The 21,649-nt window shown below is 35.9% G+C and overlaps 1 protein-coding gene across 1 annotated transcript in view; it reads right to left on the reverse strand.

Annotated features, from left to right (window-relative positions):
• The window catches only part of LOC148953253 (solute carrier family 25 member 44-like), a 50,953-nt gene extending 33,265 nt beyond the window's left edge, over nt 1-17,688 (reverse strand). Inside the window, exons 1-2 of the mRNA XM_089087589.1 lie at nt 17,629-17,688; nt 452-1,131 (exon numbers count right to left, since the gene is read on the reverse strand). Coding sequence (XP_088943715.1) covers nt 452-1,085 — 634 coding nt within the window. The 5' untranslated portion in view covers nt 1,086-1,131; nt 17,629-17,688. The remainder of the gene's footprint in view (nt 1-451; nt 1,132-17,628) is intronic.
• Between the last annotated feature and the right edge of the window lie 3,961 nt (nt 17,689-21,649).

Raw genomic sequence — 21,649 nt, forward strand, 5'->3', positions numbered from 1 at the left:
TGTCCCAATTTTTTAAGAACGACTACTGAAACAGAGGAGCCGTTTATTTAGAATAGGAAGTTGTTTTAAAAGTGCTAACGGCTTTAGCGTAAAGAGCAAGGTGCTGAGGAGGGGGCAACCCTTCATATACCGAATGATTTCTGTTCGTTTTGAGTTTTAATGTTGCTCCTTACTTTACGTAAGAAAAACTAGAATGTTTTTTTTACTTAATTTACAGGAAAAGGTAGGCCTTGCAACGGGCTGGATTAAACCACATTCCCCCTAACTTCTAAACATTGCTTTATCCACTATAATGTCGTAATATAATTTTAAACTTGTTCTGGGTAGTGGTTAATCGTTTCAGTTACTTTTTCTCATAAACAAATAAGATTATCCCCTCGCCAGTTTTCCGTACTCATTGGCCTCTTAACTGACTATCTAAGAGCATAAAAAGAATAATAAATTCCATTACCTTGGTATCTATGATAGGAAAACCACCATAAAGCTCCAGCAGGTACAGTTGTAGTCAAAGACACGAAAAACCCTCTGTAAAAACCTGTTATTCCGTCAGCTTTAGCCATGCTACTTATCACAGAAAAAATGGCTCGCAATGCATTTCTCTCATCTACTTTTATTCTTATAACATTTTCAGGAAGCTTAACAAAATCTTCAATACCTTTTCTTTGCCCCATTATCATCATACGTTGAGTAACTACTTCCAACGGATTGGCAAATGTCCTCCCCATCAAAGCGGCAACGCCGCCAGCGATAAATCCACGTGTGGATGAATCTTCTATCCCTCGTTTAGAAAGAAAGCTTCGCATTGCCTCGTACGTCATAATATAACCAGTACCAGAAACTAATCCAAAACAACTCACAAGAAACCCTTTGTAAAATCCTCGTATTCCCTCATATTTTGCAATTTTTATAAATGCGTCAAATGTCCCGCCATAATTTTCAAATCCATGCTGAACCTGCAAGCGGGTTTTTACTAAGCTGAATGGATATACAGAAGCAGTCAAAGTGAAAGAGCCAGCTAGATTTAATGGTATAAATTTCCTTTTGTCCATCATTTCCCACTCAATAGTTCTTACTTTCTCAGACATATCAAGTTATGCTTGGTCAGCAAGTTTTCTAAATCTGGTATTTGCCCTGCAATAAAAATAGATCAATAAGTTAATTAATAATTATATCTGAACTTTTAGGAAATTTATAACGAAGTATAAATTACGGTTCGTTCTACTATTTACATTTTGGGTATGCCTTCAAAGCGTGAATTCTATTTTTAACCATTAATCTCTTTATGTCTTTGAACTTATATAAATGTTCTTTTAAAGTTTGGCGGCTAATCTTTTTCTTTTTTCCTTAGGAAAAAAGAAAAATGCATGTGCATCGTATTTGCAAAAACAAAAAAGCTCAATTAAAATAGATTTTATTTTCTTCTTAGTGTAACCTGTAGTTGCTCAGTGGATTGATGCACTGCTAGGCAATAAGGAGCCTGGGGTACGATTCCTGCTACCCCAAGGGTGGGTGACAGGCCTGCTACCTGTCTCTGTAAAAAAATCAAGTGAAACTTGCTGGGTCTTTAAAAGTAAAGCGCCAATGATGCAGTCGGCTTTAGACTTTTACAGTTAGAAAAGGGGGCAGTAGTCAAACTCTTGTTTGTAGTAATTTCTGTTCGTTTTAAGCTTGATTTGCATTCAGTTTAAATTCTACTCGTTTTAAGCTTCATTTATTCCTTTAAACAACTACCTGCTGTATGTTTGTTTGCTAAGATTGTTTATTTAATTTCTGTTTGTTTTGGACTTCATTTATTCTTTAATAGTAATTTCTGGTTGTTTTAAGTTTAATATGGTCTTTACTTTTCTTTGCAACGCTTTTTTTCGGAAAGGTTTTTTTAGTTAAATTCTGTTCTTTTTTGATTGCCAAAGTTTCAAGTTTTTCAGCATTTCCCATTACAAAATTTTGATCGGATCTATTTGGGGGAAAATGGTGCAACAGAAGGGAGACCTGGTTGCCCTCCGATTACTTTTGACTCTTAAAATAGAACTAGGATTTTCAATTCCCAATCAAATGAGCCTCCTCCAAAGTTTACACGACCACCCATTTCATAAAAACCTTATATGTTAGCAATGCACCACTAGGATAACTTATAGCCCCAGGGACTCTTAAAAGGAACTACAGCTTTCAATGTCCAATCAAATGAGCCTCCTCCAAAGTATATACGACCACTCCTTCCATGAAAAGATTATATGCCCCTGGGCCATAGCTTACAACCCTTACCCATGTGTCTGGGGGTAGTGTCAACCATGAAGGCATCGTTATATATTCTTTGAACAATTTTGAACAAAATTGCTAGTTCAAAGTTAAAGTTTGATGCTTTTGGGGGAAAGAGAGCGTGGGGTAGAACTAGTTGCCCTCCGATCAATTTTGAATCTTCAAAAGGGAATAAGAACTTTCAATGAATTTTTTCCAAAGTTTATATGGCCACCCCTTCCAAATAAACATTATATACCCCTAGGGTAGAACCTACAATCCTTACCTCCGGACTCTGGGGGGTTATTCAACCCCAGAGGCACTGTTGTATGATCTTTTGACTATTTGAACAAAATGGCTATCTTAAAATTTTGATCGGACGCATTTGGGGAAAAGAGGGTATGGGGGACAGTTACCCTCCTATTAATTATGACTCATAAAAAGGGAACTAAAACATTTATTTTCCGATCAAATGTGCCTCCTCCAAAGTTTATACGACTATCCCTTCCATAAAAACTTTATATGCACCCGGAGCAGCACTTACAGCCCATGCCTTAGGGCACTGCGAGGTTGTCAATCCTGGAGGCATTTTTACATGATCTTTGGACAATTTTGAATAAAATGAATATCTAAAATATTCGATCGGGTAAACATTCGACCGTAATACTAATAATTTGGATTTTACTATCTATAGAAAACCAACACAAAACAATAGATATCTTCATTTCAATTCAAATCACCCCCCACAAGGTAAAAGAGCAGTTGTAACTTCTCTTATTGACCGTGCCCTGAACATTTGCTCCAAGTCATACATAAAAGCAGAAAAAAATTTTATCATAGATATTCTTTTTGGCAACGGATACCCCGTTCCTTTTGTCAATTAAATAAAAAAAAACAAGTTTTTTAAACTGAAAGTAAGGTGCGACATTGAAACTTAAAACGAACAGAAATTATTCCGTATATGAAAGGGGCTGTCCCCTCCTCAACGCCTCGCTCTTTATTCCGTATATGAAATGGGCTGTCCCCTCCTCAACGCCTCGCTCTTTACGCTAAAGTTTGACTCTGTCTCACAACTTTATTTTTTAAAACAATAAAAAACTTTAGCGTAAAGAGCTAGGCGTTGAGGAGGGGACAGCCCATTTCATATACGGAAAAAAGAGCGAGGCGTTGAGGAGGGACAGCCCCTTTCATATACGGAATAATTTCTGTTCGTTTTAAGTTTCAATGTCGCACCTTACTTTCAGTTTAAAAAACTTGTTTTTTTTATTTAATTTCTGATCGTTTTTTAGTTAATGCAGCTTTTATTTGCATAAAAATTTTACTTTTCTTTTGCTAAATGAATGTCTTTACAAATTAACTTACGTAACTAACTTCTATATTCGTATATTTTTCTTCTGGCAAAAATTCAAAGTTGCAGATTTTTGCAGATATGAGCTTGAAACCTATGTAATAGGGTTTTCTGATACGCTGAATCTGACGTTGTGATTTTCATTAAAATTCTTTCACTTGTAGGGGATGTTTCCCCCTCTTTAAAAAATCGAGTAAATTTCCTCAGGCTCGTAGCCTTTGATGAATAACACTAAACTTAATAAAATTTATATATTTAGAATCAGCATTATAAGCACATTCTTTTGATACATTTATTGACATCAAAATTCCGTTTTTAAAAGTTTCGATTACTATTGAGCCGTATCGCTTGTTTTTTTATTGTTTTTTTTATTACGTATATGTTATTACGTATATGAGGGGGTTCTGCCTTTAGTCAATACCACACTCTTTACGTTAAAAGTTAAAAAAAAATTTGATTCACAAACCCCTGAATCACAAAGGCCGTTTAATTAGAATAGATCGCTCTTTTGAAAGCACTAAAAAAAAACTGTAGCGTAAAGAGGGAGGTATTGACTTGGGGAAGAGCCCCCTCACATACGTTATAATTTCTGTTTGTTTTAAGTTCTAATATTCCTTCTTACATTTCAGTTGAAAAAACTTGGTTTTTTTTTATTTAATTTCTTATCGTTTTTTAAATAATGCTTGGAAATCCGGCCCCCCCGTCATTTAAAGGGCCCTTCCCCCCACTTAAAATCCTGCACGTAAATTTTCTCCCTATTCCCGCCCGCCGAGAGCCCCCCCCCCCTCCAGAAAAAAATCCGTCCTGAATATGGTTGTATACGTCCAAATAACCAATAAATAATTCTGGCAAGTCCGGCGCCCCCTTCATGGCGATTTTCCTTCCCCCATGAAAACTTCCTTCATGAACAGATCCTCCAACATAACCCCCGACCCACCCTTCCCTCCCACTAGCAGAAAAAAACCTCCTGAAAACTTCTGTATACTTCCGAATAACCAATACTATATGTTAACATTGGGTAAAGTTCATATCTTTTAGCCCTCCCTCTGGGTACTTCGTGGGATTAAGTCATCCCAAAAGACATATTTATCATATTTTCGACCAAGTTGAACAAAATGGCTATCTCAAAATTTTGATCGGGTGACTTTGGTAAAAAAAAAAGCGTGGGAGGGGGTCTAGTTGCCCTACATTTTTTTTGTCACTTAAAAAGAGCACTATAACTTTTAATTTCAGTTCGAATGAATCCTCCTACGATATTCTAAGGCCATTGGGTCGATACTATCACTCCTGGGAAAAAAAAAACAAAAAACAAACAAACAAACAAACAAATAAACACGCATCCGTTATCTTTCTTCTGGCAAAAAATGTAAAAATCCACAATTTTGTAGATAGGAGCTTAAAACCTCTACAGTAGGGTTCTCTGATACGCTGAATATGATGTTGTGTTTTTCATTAAGGTTCTATATCTTTTTGGGGGTCTTTCCCCCTTTTTTTGAAAATCAGCCAAATTTTCTCAGGTGCGTAACTTTTGATGGGTAGCTCTAAACTTGATGAAAGTTATATATTTGAAATCAGCATTGAAATCTGATTCTTTTGATATATCTATTGGTATCAAAAACCCGTTTTCTAGAGTTTCGGTTACCATTGAGCCGGGTCGCTCCTTACTTACAGTTCGTTACCACGAACTGTTTGATAATACGATTAACCGTAGACTAAAAAGACATTTTCGTAAAATCAACGATATTTCACATCGTGAGGCTCCAGAAAAACCCTCTAATATAATCTATCTTCTATACGTCCCAAAAATCACAACAAAAATAAAAAATGTTGTCGCCAAAAATTATCTGTATGTAGTATCCACTAATGATTATAAGATTACGAATTTCTTAAACTCCGGTAAAGATAAAACCCCAGTTACTCGCCAAAGAGGGGTTTATCCCTCTTATCCCAAAGAGGGGTCTAAATACCATGCGATTGTGGCAATTACTACGTTGGCAGAACTCCTCAGAATCTAGAAAAACGGATACACCAGCATAAAGAAGACATAGACAAAGTGTTAATTGCTAATAGTTCTAATAGTTCAAATAGTTCAAATTTAATTAAAAATGATCTAACAAAATATTTTATTAAACCAATTGACAATAGTATTGAACCCGTTACAAAAAGGCCTTTAAGACTAGCTGCTAAAAAAGCAAGATTAGCTCTGAAAACTTGCAGTTCATAATTTCATATTATTTCGTTTGAATGAATTCATTCTCTCTCATCATTTTATTTATCAGTCCTGGTTGAACTCCGTTGAAGTAAGGATGATGGGGCTGTTTTAAAAGTTTTTAAGAGCATTTTTAGTTTTAAACTTCGTATTTCAATGTAAGTTGTTTATATATATATGTATATATTTTACTTTAATGTTGTGCTGAAGACGGCCCTTGGACATAGGGCCGAAATATTCACCGATTTAAATTGCACTGTCTTGGAAAAAATTTCCCTATTGTTTTTAAGTTGTGTTTGTTCGATCGGGTATATTTGGGGAAATGAGAGTGGGGGGGGGGCTAGTTGCCCTCCGACCACTTTCGATTCTTAAAAAGGACACTAGAACTTTTGATTTATAATAAAAGAAGTCCCGTCCGAAGTTTATACGACCATCTCTTCCATACGAAGTGCTCGTTGGGAAAAATAATAAATAAATAATAATAAAACCTTGAAGCCTTATGGCCTTTACTATAGGCAACACTAAAGCGTCGCCTCTGATTTAGCGGTAAAGGAAACCAAAAAAACAACAAAGTAACCATATATACTTAAAATGTATGTTATATTTTGCGTAAAAAGTCAACGCGCAAGAAGGATCAATGGGCTAAAAAAAAGGACAGATATTATCGTATAGCCAAAAAAAAACATTATTACAATCTGCATTAAAGATTTTCTTCTTTTTTTTATACATATAGTTAGAAAAGAAGCTTCTTCAGTTTTCCCCATATATTATTTAAACTAAAAAGATTACCCACTAAAGAAGAACAAAATATCTTTTATTTTATTTAATGGTTGTAAACATAACACACAAATTGAATAATTTTAGTGCGTTGATGGTAGAGGGGCAGACAAAAAAAGAGGATTAGTCAAGCTAATTGCTATTTTGTTCAATTTCCTTTACTACTCTAGATGTCTAACCAACCTTTACGTAAAATAAAAATAACTCTGAAAGTTCAAAGATGTTTATTCTGTCTTCTGAGTTTAAGCAGGTATTCAAGGAGTCAAGTCAACTGAAATTATACCTTAACATGAAAACTCTACCTAACTATAAATTATCTAAAATTACAAACATAGCATTCCATGATTACATTGCTTATGTTATGGCAGCTTTTAGCGTTCACAAACATAATTGCTAGTTAATACATGTAAATGTCAGTAAATGCTTGTATAATTAACTACTCGCGAAATAGATGCTTGATAAGTTTCTTCAAGATCTTTCAATCGTGATTTGGCGTCATAAATAATGTCAATATTAGAAATTTTCTGTGTCATAAAGCCAACATGGAATCTGCCAACTTGCGTAACTCTTACGGCTAATGGGAATTCTAAGCATGGAAGAAAAGTTTACAGTAGGCCATTAATCTGGAAATTATTTTTTGTAGAAGACACTTATAGTGCAGTAACAGCATATTAAGGCCAAATTCACTGTACCAGCTGGATATCAAAATATCAACAGCAAAACTTTCTATGAACCACAATCAGTGGCATCATTTCACGAAACTATAGAGGGGATCAAACTGTATTTCTTTTTAATCTAGGGGCATTTTTTTAATTTGTCCAATGAAATTACGAGGACAAGGCCTTTTTCAATAAAAATGCCAAAAAAAGGTATATTCAAAGTCTAGGGTGGAGAACCCCCCACCCCCTCCGCCCCCCCCCCCATTGACTCCCCTGAACAAAATATAATCATTGTACTTATAAACAGAATTTCTTTCATAGGCAGCGCAATCGCACTGCCTAAGTAAAGAACAATGTTGGCACAATATATTATTTTTCTTTTTCCTTTAGACCAGGGCACTTCCTATCGAAGGAATTGTCGTAGAAACTTGGAAAAGGGCTCATTCGATTGGAAATAGAATGGCTAGTCCCCTTTTAAATTGTTAAAAGTGATTGGAAGGCAACTAACACCCCTTCCACGCCAAACATTTCCCCAAACACATCCGATTAGAACTTTGAGATAGCCATTTTGTTCAGCGTAGTTGATTACCAGATAGAAATTATGTTTTTGAGGAGGACACTCCCCACAGTTTTCAGGGCAAGGGTGGTAAGTTATGCCCTGGAGGGCATATAAGGTTTTTATAGAAGGCTGTGTCGCAGAAACTTCAAAAAGGGCTCATTCGATTGGAAATGCAAAGGGCAAGTGCCCTTTTTTATAGTAGAAAATGATTGGAGGGCAACTAAACCCCCTCTCACACCCACCTTTCCCCCAAGCACATCCAATCAAAATTTTAGATAGCCATTTTGTTCAACGCAGTTGAAAGTTCTGGAAATTAGGTCTTTGAGGATGACAACCCCACCCCTTCCCTACACAGTCCTCAGGGCAAGAGTTGAAAGTTATGTCCTGGGGCATGTTAGGTTTTTATAGAAACCGGTTTCGTAGAAACTTCAAAAAGAGCTCATTTGATTGGAAATTGCAATGGCTAGTGTCTTTTTTAATAGTCGAAAGTAATTGGAAGGCAGCTAACACCCCTTCCACGCCCACCATTTATCCAAACACACCCAATCGAAATTTTGAGAGAGCCATTTTGTTCACAGTAGTTGAAAGGTCTGAAAATTATACCTTTGAGGATGACACTCCCCCCACAGCCCTCAGGGTAAGGATAGTTAGTTAGGCCCTGGGGGCATATTAGGTTTTTATTGAAAGTTTTGTCATAGAAGCTTGAAAAAGGGCTCATTCGATTGGAAATTCAAAGGGCTAGTACCTTCTTTAATAGTCGAAAGTGATTGGAGGGCAAATAACCCCTCTCTGACGCCAAACTTTTTTCCAAACACATCAAATCAAAATTTTTAGATAGCCATTTTGTTCAACGTAGTTAAAAGTTTTAGAAATTAGGTCTTTGAGGATGATAACCCCCTCAGAGCCCTCGGGGCAAGGGTTGTAAGTTATGCCCCGGGGGACATATGAGGTTTTTATAGATAGTGATGTTGTAGAAACTTCAAAAAGGGCTCATTTGATTCGAAATTAGAAGGGCTTGTGACCTTTTAAATAGTCGAAAGTGATTGGAGGGTAACTAACACCCCTCTCACACCTACCATTGCCCAAAACACATCCAATCAAAATTTTGAGATAGCCATTTTGTTCGACGTAGTTAAAAAGCCCGGAAATTATCTTTTTGAGGATGACACTCCCTTTACAGCCCTCAGGGCAAGGGTTGTAAGTTATGCCCTGGAGGAATTTTTGGTTTTTTTTTTCATAGAAGATGTATTCATAAAGAATTAAAAAAGTAATTATTCGATTTGAAATTTAAACGGCTAGTGCCCTTTTTAATAGTCGAAAGTGATTGGAGGGCAAGCAACCCACCTCTCACTCCCACCATTTCCCCAAACACATCCAGTCAAAATGTTTAGATAGCCATTTTGTTCAAGGTAGTTGAAAGGTCCGTAAGTTGTGTCTTTGATGATGACAACCCCTCTCAGAGCCCTCAGGGTAAGGGTTGTAAGTTATGCCCTGGGGCATTTAAGTTTTTTTTTAAAGAAAGCATTGTCATAGAAACTTCAAAAAGGCTCATTCGACTGGAAATTAAAAGGGCTAGTGCGCTTTTTAATAGTCGGAAGTGATTGGAGGGCAACTAACCCCCCTCTCACGCCCACCACTTCCCCAATCACATCAAATCAAAATTTTAGATAATAATTTTGTTCAACGTGGTTGACAGTTATGGAAATTAGGTCTTTGAGGATGACGACCCCCCCAGCCCTCAGGGCAAGGGTTGTAAGTTACGCACTGGGGGCATATAAGGGTTTTCATTGAAAGCGTTGTCGTAGAAACTTCAAAAGGGCTCATTCGATTGAAAATTTAAAGGGCTAGCACCTTCTTTAATAGTTGAAAGTGATTGGAGAGCTACTAACGCCCCTCTCATGCCCACCATTTCCCCAAACACATCCAATCAAATTTTTGACATAGTTGAAATTTCTGGAAATTTGGTCTTTGAGGATGGCAACCCCCTCGCAGCCCTCAGTGCAAGGGTTGTAATTTATGTCCTGTGGGTATATAAGGTGTTTATAGAAAGCGTTGTCGTAGAAAATCAAAAAGGGCTCATTCGATTAAAAACTGAAAGGGCTAATGCCCTTTTTAATAGTCGAAATTGATTGAAAGGCTTGACATTTTTGATGGATGTGGGTACAATGTATTATTTTTTTTTTTTTTTTTTTTTTTTTTAGACCAGGGCATTTCGTATCGAATGAGTTGTCGTAGAAACTTTGAAAAGGGTTCATTCGATTGAAAATAGAAAGGGCTAATGCCTTTTTTAATAGTCGAAAGTGATTGGAGGGCAACTCCCACACCCACCCTCCCATTTGCCCATTATGTTTAAAAACTAAATGTTACCTTAAGATTAAATCAAAATGCACTTTGTTAATGCTAATTCCCAATAAGCCATCTCAGCAGTATCCCAAGAACGACTGAGGGTATTATGTTCAAACTTTCGGGGCTTCTTCTGCTCTTAAAATTTAACCAAATAAAATAGCGTAAGTGTATCCAAGCTATCAAAGAAAGTAAAGATATTTTTTATCGAATGGTATCAAGTTTTCTATTTCAGGGCAACTAGACGAGGTATGAAACTAAATTAAACACTACTATTTGTGTCCAGATTCTTAAAAAAAGGTGTATGTTGTTAGAAATTGCTGAAAATTATTCTCCAGCATACAAATAACAGGCCAAACTATAAAGTCTTGAAAAAAACGAAAAGACTTAAAAGTACTATTTTCTTTTTCCCTGAAAAGACTATGTCAATATAAACCGAACAGAAATTAATTAAAAAAAACTTTTTCCATAAAATAAGTTTTTCAAGGAAAAGTAGAGAACTCCATTAAACCTACCTACCAATCGACCAAGCGTGAAACTACCACAAATCAGCATCAATAAATAAATGAAACTCAAAACGAACAGAAATTGCAATAAATAACCGATTCCAACTCAAAACGTGCAGAAATTAACATAAGTAGGGCTCAAAACCCCTATGCCTTTCCAAGGCCAGAACATAATTTTCACTTTACTGAAAAAAATACAAATGAATGTGCATTGTCAGTTTAATATACATGTACTGATATTTCGTAATCAAAATGTTAATATTATTTGATTTATTAAATTTATAAAAGTAAAAACATTTTTTACTGTAAATAATTTTTTACTGTGAAAAGTAAAAAAAAGTTTTTTTTAATTAATATTTATAAATAGCCACTGCACGTCTTTGTTATTATTGGACTTTAGAACTTGATTTCGTTTTTTCTGAATAAAAGGAAATCAATAAAATTTGTATTTACCAGAAAGCAGTGGCGTCGTTGATGAGGGGGGGGGGGTTGTCACCTCCCTATAATTTGGAAAAAAGTATAATTGATTAAGTAGCTTTCAAACTATTGCTCGTTTTAAGCATAAAATTTGCTCTTTACTTTGAGCAGATAATTTTTTTTTCATTTATTCATGTTCGTTCTTAAAATAAGGAAAACGAGAAAAACAGGGGTTCATTACACTTCATGTTCCATATTAATATTTTTTCTCAAATATACTGCCTTTTAAGCCTTATCATCAAGTAAAAATGTGAGCCTAGTTAATTGAAAATTAAAAAAATGGTCTATGCTTCCTGTTTCGCCACATTTGCTTACGTCAATTTTTTCCCCTGATATTTAAGGTGCTTATACTTCCTAAAATCTATCAGTTCAAGATTAGACTCTCTAGTTTTAAATCTTTCAAAGTGGGAATAAATACACCCTCTACATCTGCAAATGGGACAGAAATGTAATCGTTAAAGAATAAGAAATTAGATATACAGTAAATACAATGTCCTGAATGAAAAAGAAATCATTAAAAAAGAAAATAAGACTTAGTGCTTTTTATAATGATATTCGTACTATAACTAGATAGGTCAAATCGGTTGTTTGGTCATGGAATTTGATGGAGGGGGATCCGCTCTATGAATAATTTAATTGTTTTAATTTTTATTCCTGTTATTTAATTGAAACTCCGATTCTCTTATTTGTAATTGAAATGCATAATAAGCGCTGATAACTTCTTAGTACTTACATTTTGGATTCACATACTAAACCACAAATGTAGAACTGCCTCTATGTACAATACTATGCTGACTTCTCGCTATTTTTGCTTTTCTAAATATTTCTTTTAACCAGCTCCAAAGAAAGAATTGCCATAAATGTGCTAAGAATTATGACTGAAATTAGTTGCACTTCACACATCGCCAGCGCTACTTGTGAGACATTTATCTCTGCATCAACATGTTGTGCGAAATGTCTGCTGAGAGTAGAATAAGGTGAATTTAAGCAAAATATTATGTTTTTCTCACAATCTAGAAATTTTGTGTGCACGTATAAGCGGTGCCAACCCATTCTCTTTTTCTATTGTTATCAGTTTCGTCATGCAGCACTAGGAGACCAAGCTTTGCTTGTGAAAGGAATTATAGACACAAAAACGATATTCAATGTAACCCACCTCCGGAAGTGAATACCGCCATTCCCCGATTTACAAAAAAAAGAGCTTTTGCGTAACTTTTATAGAATTAATTTTTTTTTAAGAAAGATACAAGGAGAAAGGTAATTTTCAAACCCTATGAGTGAATTTTTCTTTCCAATTGGTATCCCTGGTAATTCTTAATTAATTTAAGGTTTTGCCACAATGATGTCAAGAATTGTTCAGAGTTTCTGGTTATTCTTTGTCGAACAATGCCCAACGGATAAGTTAATGATTCTAACTTTAACTTCAATTTTTTCGAATTCTTTCAAATTTGAAATATGGTCACTATTTGGATATGGGTAATATGTCACTATATAATGGTACATAAGCTGTGGTAATACTTCAACTTATCCAATATCTTCAATTAGACAGCGCTATTGCGCTGCCTGTGATTTTGTTCGGCTTTACGTGGCCCGCTGATACCAATGTTATTTATTAATATAAATTGGCGAACCCAAAAACAAATCAATTTAATAAAAAATCATAAATAATATTTCAATAAATCACGTATATTAAAAATTTGGTACAACAAATTAAATCTTACAGAATCATAATCCATTCAAAATTATGAGCAAATGAACAGCGCGATACCCGGGGCAATTAGAATAGAGCTTGGTTCCTTTATGAGATTGAGCATCCTGTTCTGGGCGTGGGGGTTGAGGGGAGTGGAAGAGGGATATGTTCTGCAGCATTAGTCGTGAATCTGGCTAAAAAAAAACAGTGTATAAGATATTTGCCTTGACCCACCCGGAAGCTTGTGTATGCTATACTACTGTCGTCTGCAGCAGCTCATTGCCGGCAATTTTAATAAAAGCCAAGCACCAACACTTATATTTATGACTGTTTAATGTGTGTCTATTGTTCATTATGTATTATGTAATGTTCTAATTTCACCAAGTAGCGCGTTTGTTATATAGTTACTTTCTTCACTACCGCCTGAATAACATCTACTTCAATAGCCCCCCTTTTGCTCTGTCTCCCTATAATAAAAAATACATTAGCTACGCCTCTGCTAGAAATTATATTAATTTAAGTCAGAAAATCCTCTTATGGCAAAAAATTATGAATTAAGTTTCATACTCAAGTTTTACTTTACGCTATTGGCTTTCTATTCATTCATTTATTTTGCAGTCAATTATGACAATCTTATTACTTTAAGCCATTTCTGTCTTGCCCTCTAAATATGATCGTAGACTTTCTTATGAAGATAGCGCTGCAAACTAAGAAAAGTGGATATAAAACGGGATACATCTCCTTTTTACTGTTAGGAGGATAAACCCTCTAGTCATTAGTAATAAGAAGGCTAAATGATAAGAATAATTCATGTGTGATTTAAACAAGTTTCAAAGTTTTACCTGTAATAGTTTCCTATTTCAACCCTAAGAATTATGATTGTAAAGATGGCTCTATGGTGCACTATTAAGACCTGTCGAATTCAACAAATTATGACCTCTATTCCCAGGTGAAATCAAGGGTAATTTTTAAGAAGACACTTATAATAGAATATAAGGGGTTGAATTTTAATGTAAAAATTACACTAAATTATGCTAAAGTAAATATATCCAAAAAACAAGGATTCACTTTGCCTCCTTCATCTCTTTTGTTTTAACTTTGAAAAAGCTGGTTGGCTATTGATATATCACCTAAACTATTGAATTAGAATTCTTTTTTCAAATACTTTTATGTGACAAAATATTTGCTGAAATTTTAAGAATTACTTATGTTTTATGTCATAATGGCAAAAACTCTTAAATATTTATTTTATTTTCAGCAAAGTGTAAACGGCACTTTTCTGTGTAAATGACAGAGAAAAGATGAACATCCCACTTCTTATTTCGCAAATTTGTAATTTTTTAATTATGTCTTAAACTACGCGTTTTAATTTGGTTTTGCTTTACATTTTAATCATTCACTAATAGTAATTTCTGTCGTTTCAACTTTATTATTCAGTTTATTATTCGTTTTAGTTTCTGTTCACCTTGTGTCTCGTTTATTTATTCATAGCAGCTTTGATTAGTTTAAGTTTAATTTGTTATGTGACTCTATTTATACGCGGTGTCGGTAACAAACAGTTTGTGGTAATCAACTGTAAGTAAGGAGCGACATGGCTCAATAGTAACCGAATCTCTAAAAAACAGAATTTTGATAACAGTAAATATATAAAAAAAGATCGGCTTATTATGCTGATACTAAATATATAAGATTCATTAAGTTTAGTGTTACTCATAAAAGGCTACAAGCCTGATAGAATTTACCTGATTTTCGAAAAAGAGGAGAAACAACCCCCAAAAGTCAATAAAACTTATTGAAAATCCCACCATCAGATTCAGGGTATCAGAGAACTCTACTGTAGAGGTTTCAAACTCCTATATGCAAAAACGTAGATTTTTTTTAGGTTTTGTCAGAGAAAGATCACGGCTGCTGGGGATATGTCTTTAAGTTAAAAAATTTGCCCATTGCTTACGCATAGTATTTGTTATTGGGAAGTATGCAGATATGTTTCATGGGGAGGAGGGATTTTGTGCTTGGAATAGGTTTTCACAGGAATATTTTCCAGTGTGGATGGAATTTCCGGGGGAACTTTCTAGGGGAAGTTATATACTGGGGAGATTTCGCAGAATTTCTGTATAACATTCTTTTTATTTGTCTTACTTTGTTTTTCCGTATTCACTTTTGTGTATGAAGATGTTCCGGGGGAATTGCCCGAGGGAATTTTTCTGCGTGTTTAGATTTCTACGAAATAATTTCAAGGGAAGGGGAGATTTCTGGAGTGATCGGAAAAATGATTAAAATTTAAAGTCTTCTTCAAATGAAAGTAAGCTAAGGAGAATTTTTGAGGCTGAATTTTCTGCAAGAAATTTTACGAAGGGGGGGGGGAGGAGAGAATTTTCAGCAAGGATGGAATTGTCCAGAAGAAATTTTACGGGGGGAGGGGTGTATTTTACATGGGAAGAAGTTTACCGAGAGGGGAGGGGATTTTTCATGGCAGGTGAGTCAGAGTTACCGGCATTATTTGAAAAACGATCAGGAACCATAGGCAGCGCAAAAGTGCTGCCTAAGAAAAGAACGATGTTAGCACAATATATTGCTTTTTTTGGTTTGTTTCTTTTTTTGTCATAGACCAGGGCACTTCATATCGAAGGAGTTGTCATAGAAAATCAAAAAAGGGTCATTCTATTGGAAATTGAAAGGGCTAGTGCCCTTTTTAATAGTCGAAAGTGATTAAATGGTAACTAACCCTCCTGCGACGCCCGCCATTTCCTCAAACACATCCAATCAAAATTTAGAGCTAGCCATTTTGTTCAACGTAGTTAAAAGGTCCGGTAATTATGTCTGAGGATGACAACCCACCACAGCCCTCCAGGTAAAGGTTGTAAGTAATGCCTTAGGGCCATATAAGGTTTCTTTTAGAAAGCGTTGTCGTAGAATGTTAAAAAAGGGCTCATTCAATTGGAAATTGAGAGAGCTGGTCCCCTTTTTAATAGTCAAAAGTGATTGGAGGGCGAATTCCCCCCACGCCCATCATCTCTCCAAACACCCAATCAAAATTTGGTATAGCCATTTTGCTCAACGCAATTGAAAGGTCTGGAAATTATGTCTTTGAAGATAACAACAACAACACCACAGCCCTCAGAACAAGAGTTGTAAGTTATGCACTTGCGGTGTATAGGGTTTTATAGAAAGTGTTGTCGTAGGAACTTCAAAAAGGGCTCATTCGATTAAAAATTGAGAGGACTAGTGCCCTTTTTATTAGTCGAAAGTGATCGAAAAGAAAATGCCCCTCCTCCCACGCCCATCATTTTCCCAAACACTTCAAATCAAAATTTTGATATAGCCAGTTTGTTCAACGTAGTTGAAAGGTCCGGAAATTATGTCCTTGAGGATGACAAATCCCCTCAGGGCAAGGGTTATAAGTTATACCGTGGGGCATATAAGGTTTTTATAGAAAGTGTGGTCATATAATCTTTGGAGGGGGTTCATAACATGGGTAATCAGAAGTTCTGGTGCCCTTTTTGAGAGTCAAAGCGATCAGAGCGTAGCTCCCCCCCCCCCTCCACACGCACACACAAACATGCCATGCTTTCCCGAGAGACAGTCATTTTATTCAAAATTGTCCAAAGATCATATAACAAGGCTTTTGAGGTTGATGCAAACCAGTAGAGCCTGAGGGTTGTAAATTATGCCCTGGGGCATTTAAGACTCATATGGAAGGAATGGTTGTATAGGTTTTAGAGGTGGCTCATTTGGTTGAAATTGGAAGTTCTAATTCCTTTTTGAGGGTCAGTAGTGATGGGGGTCAACTAGTCCCCGCCCCCAACTACCCTTTTTTCACCAAATGTATCTGATTGAAACTGTGCGATGGAAATTTTGTTTAAAATAGTCCAATGAACTTATAACAATGCATCAAGGGTTGGCACAACCCCCTAGAGCCCTGGGGCAAGGGTTTAAGAGCCCTGGGGCAGGGGTGGGGGCTGGGGCAAGGCCAGATGCCCTGGGGGCATATGAGGTTTTTAAGGAGCGGTTGCTTTTTTAGATTCAGATGGGTCTCATTTGATTTTAAATTGTAAGTAATAGTGCCATTTTTAAGAGTCAAAGTGATTTGAGAGAAATCCAGCCCCTCCCTCCCCCCCCTCACGCCCATCATTTTCCAAAACAAACATCCAAGCAAAGTTTTCAGACAGCAATTTTTTTCAGCATTGCTGAAAGATTCAGTAATTGTGCGTTTGGGGATGTCGCCCCCCCCCCCCCCGGGGCCGCAGGGCAAGGGCTGCAAATTCAACAAATTGTTGATTGTTTACATATAGTATATGTTATTAAGTATAGGTATGCATGTTTGACTTCTACTTTCCCAAAATACGAACGGCATTAAGATGAGTCTTTCACGGAATGTTGAGGGGAGTGTTGAACTAAATCATAACATGTTATGGTCATATGGGTTGTCAAAAGGTGTAACTCAGGAATGACTGAGTATATGAAATTTGTAATTTTCAGGAAATAATAAGGGAGATGATAAATTGATCAATAAGGCAATATTTGCACGCTACTAATACTACAACTATTACTGCTTCTACTGCTACCACAAGTACTATTACGACTACCGCTACTATCATTAAGACTTCTACTTTTGTAGCAAGTTCTACTAAGGCTGAGGATATTGAAAAAAATATATATGAGGAAACGTTGATGAGAAAGCTGATCTAAACCAAAACATACTATGTGCATAGAGTTTACTGATACGGACGTGTCAGCAATATTTTTGGAACGGCTTATCATATCAAGAAGAAGCTTCAGGGGCATCATGAGTGAGAGGTTCAGTTGAACAAAAGACAAAATGTACCTGTTACTACTGCTTTTAATACTGCAGCTACTACTGTTACTACTAATAACTATGCACTATTACTGCTACGACTTTCTTACTGCTTCCACTACTACTATGATACTACTACAATGAAGGTTATGCGTATGAAGGTGAAAATTTGACAGAATATTGAGGGGGAACTTGAGCTAAATTAAAACACACTCTACGCATGCAGATTATCAAAAGGGCATGTCTCAAGAATTGATTTGGGTATTAAGTTGAAACTTTTGGAGAATACCTAAAGGGGAAGATCAATTGACAAAAATGTAATATATGCATGTCACTACTAACACTAATGCTAAAAAAAAAAAAAAAAAAAAAAAAAAAAAAAAAAAAAAAAAAAAAAGTAGATAAATTGTATTAGGAGAAGAAAAATTAGGTATTGGAGGAATTAGAAAGATATAAAGTTATGGAATGTAGAGTAAGAGGTAATGCAGGTAGGTAGTAAAGTAAAGGAAATGGCAGTGAAATAGTGATGAATTAGATTGCAATTAAGCAGGCAGTCTTAGAGTAAAAAAAAAGGCGAATGAAATGAGATTGATTTTTTATTTTCAGGAGTACGAGAGGAAAAAGCAAGACCCGGTTGGATTCTGGCCATTGCATGAGGCATCACCAACCCATCATCAAGAGGGCGAAGAGAAGAGGAAACCAGAAAGGGAGTTTTCCCATCATCCAGGATGTTTCAGTGTAGACCAAAGAACGCTGGATAGGGGAAAGAAAAGAAGAAGAGTTGGGAATATGAGTAGGAGGGTGATTTTGTATAGTTTAATATTAAAGTCTATTTTTGAAATAATAAAAAAACACTAATACCATTGCTGCTTTTCCTTATGCTAATACTGCTACTAATCTACTCTAACTACTACTTCAATTGCAACAACTTGTAAGGCCTAGCGTATTAAGGTGAAAAGGGCGTGTAAAGGGTGTCAAAAGCGCACATCAACAATATTTTTGGAGCGGCTTAACGTGTCAAGGTGAAACTTTGGGGGTATCATGAAAGCGATTCTCAATTGAGCAAAAGACAATATCCACATGCTACTACAGCTAGTAATACTGCTGCTACTACTACTACTAATACAACACGAAGGCTGCAAATACTTTAACTACCACCGAAACTACTGTGATATTAGCACATTTAATGGTAAGTCTATGGAGGTAAAATTTGAGAGAATATTGATGGCAAATTCGAATAAAAGACACTATGTGCATTCAGATTGTCAAAATAGTGCATCTCAAGAGTTGATTTGTGTATTAAGTTGGAACTCTAAGAGAATGCTTAAAGGGGAAGATCAATTAACCAAAAGGCAGTATGTGCACACTTCTACTAAAACTATTGCCACTGCAACATTTACTAGTTCTGCTTCTACTGTTACTATTGCTCCAATTACTACTTCTATCGCAACTACTTGTGCGGTTAATACCATTAAGATGAAAATTTCAAGAATTATATGAATATACAGGTTATCAAAAGAGCAAAGCGACAATATCATAGCAATGGCTAATTGTACTAAGTTGAGTAGTTATACTACTACTGTGATTACTATTAAAACCACACCGAAGGGTATGAAGGTTAAATTTCATAGAATATTTCTGAAAATTCCTGTTGTACGGATGACCACCTGCCATCCGTAGGCAGGTTAACAAAAGGGCATATCAGCAATATCTTAAGAACAGTTTCGTGTGTGAAATTAAAACTTACAACGTTTATTGTGGGGGATAATGAACTAACCAAATAATTTGCATCATAATACTGCTGCTTCTATTCCTAAAGCTACTGCTATTATTACTATTACTGCTACTACTACTGCTACTAAAGCTATGCCTACTGCTATTAACTCTACTGCAACTACTATAACTACCGGTGCTACTACTACTACTACTACTCATAAGCCTAAGGGTATTAAGGCGAAAATTTTGGGCAATATTGTAACTGTATTGAAATAAAAACCAAACGCACTGTGTCAATAGGACGTATCAGCAATGCTTTAGGACTGGTTGATGGTATTAAGTTAAAGATTTTATCGTGTTTTGAAGAGGATGTTGAAAAAAGTGCTATGTGCATACTGCTACTAATGCTACTACTGCTATTACAACATAAAGAAAGAGAATGATCAAAAATGGGGTTTTTAAAGGCCAAACGAAAATACTGAAGAAACACACAAAGCGAATATCTCGAGAGAACAATCGCCTCTCTTCGTCATCGCGAATAAAATATCACAAACAAAGAAAATGCCGAAGAAAAAAAGCAAAACAAAACGCGGAAAGTGAACAAAACCAATTAAAGAAAGAAACAGCCAAAAAATTAAAAGATAAATAAAATTAAATAAAAGACAAAATTATAAGTACTAAAATCAAATATCTAACAACCATAAAGTGTTGTTGCCTCAACGCCTCGCTCTTTACGCTAGAGTTTGACTTTTTTTTCACAGCTCGAATTTTTAAAACAACAAAAAACTTTAGCGCAAAGAATGAGGCGTTGAGGAGGGGACACCCCCTTTCATTTCTGTTCGTTTTAAGTTTTAATGTCGCTCCTTACTTTCAGTTAAAAAAAACTTGTTTTTTTTTATTTAATATCAATATAAAACGAGCAGAAATTAATTTAAAAAAATTTCCACAAAATAAGTTTTTCAAAGAAAAGTAGGGAACTCAATTAAACCAAAAATTAAAAAAAAAAAAAAAAATCAGATACTTTACAAAGCGTAAAACTACCACAAATCAGCATCGATGAATAAATGAACCCCAAGACGAACAGAAATTACAATAAACAACCAAGCCAAACTCAAAATGAGCAGATATTAACATGAGTAGGGATCAAAACCCGCTATGCCTTCCCGAGGCCAGAACATAATTTGCACTTCACTATTTTTTTTTTTTTTTTAATGTTTTCCCTTTTATAACTTCAATAAATCAAATAGTATTAACATTTTAAGGAATAAACATGAGCATATGCACATTAAACTGACAATGCATATCCATTTGTATTTTTTTCATTAAAGTACAAATTATGGTCTGGCCTTGGGAAGGCATAGGGGTTTGAAGGATACACATTTGATTGGAAATCGAAAGTTCTAGTTCCCTTTTAACAGTCAAAAGTGATCGGAGGGCAACTAGCTCCCTACCCCCCTCCCGTCCCCCGAATCCTCTTCCTCCAAATGTATCCAATCAAAATTTTGAGATAACCATTTTGTTCAAAACAGTCAAAAGGTCAAATAATTATGTCTACTGTGGTGTTAAAACCCCCCACAACACCAAAGGCAAAGACTGTAAGCTATGCAAGCGGCACATTGTTAAAATATAAGGTTTTAATGGAGGGGACGGTCGTATAAATTTCGAAGAAGGCTCTTCAAAATAATCAGAGGGCAACCACCCCCCCCCCCCACCCTTTTCCCTAAAATACTACCGAAAAACATTTTGAGATAGCCATTTTGTTCGAAATAGTCTGAAGGTCAAACAACTATGGTTTGGGGATTGATAACTCCCCCCCAGCCCTCAGGGAAGTTATACCTTTTCCCATTGTTAACACGTAAGGCTTCTGTGGAAGGGGTGATCGTATAAACTTCGGAGAAGGTTCATTCGATTTGAAATAAAAAGTTATAATTCGCTTTTTAAGAGTCAAAATAAATCGGATGGCGACCAGCCCCCCCCCCACCCCTTTTCTCCGAAATGCTTCCGATCAAAATTTCAGCATAACCATTTTGTTCGAAATAGTCCGAAGGTCAAATAGCTGTAGTTCAGGGTTTGATTATTCCCCCTCCCCCGCCCTCGGGGTAAGGGCTATAAGTTATGTTTGTTGCCCATTGTTAACATATAAGGTTTTTATGGAAAGAGTGGTCACGTACATTTTAGAGGGAGCTCCTTTGATTGAAAATCGAAATTTCTTTCGAAAATCAGAATTGAAATCGAAAATCAAATGCCCTTTTTAAGAGTCAAAATTGATCGGAGGGTAACCAGCCCCCCCCCCCGAACGCCCTTTTCCACAAATGCACCCGATCAAAATTTTAAT

Source organism: Artemia sp. Qi Xiang Cuo, chromosome 4, assembly GCF_049724085.1.
Source record: "Artemia sp. Qi Xiang Cuo chromosome 4, ASM4972408v1, whole genome shotgun sequence".
NCBI classification, from domain to species: Eukaryota; Metazoa; Arthropoda; class Branchiopoda; order Anostraca; family Artemiidae; genus Artemia; species Artemia sp. Qi Xiang Cuo.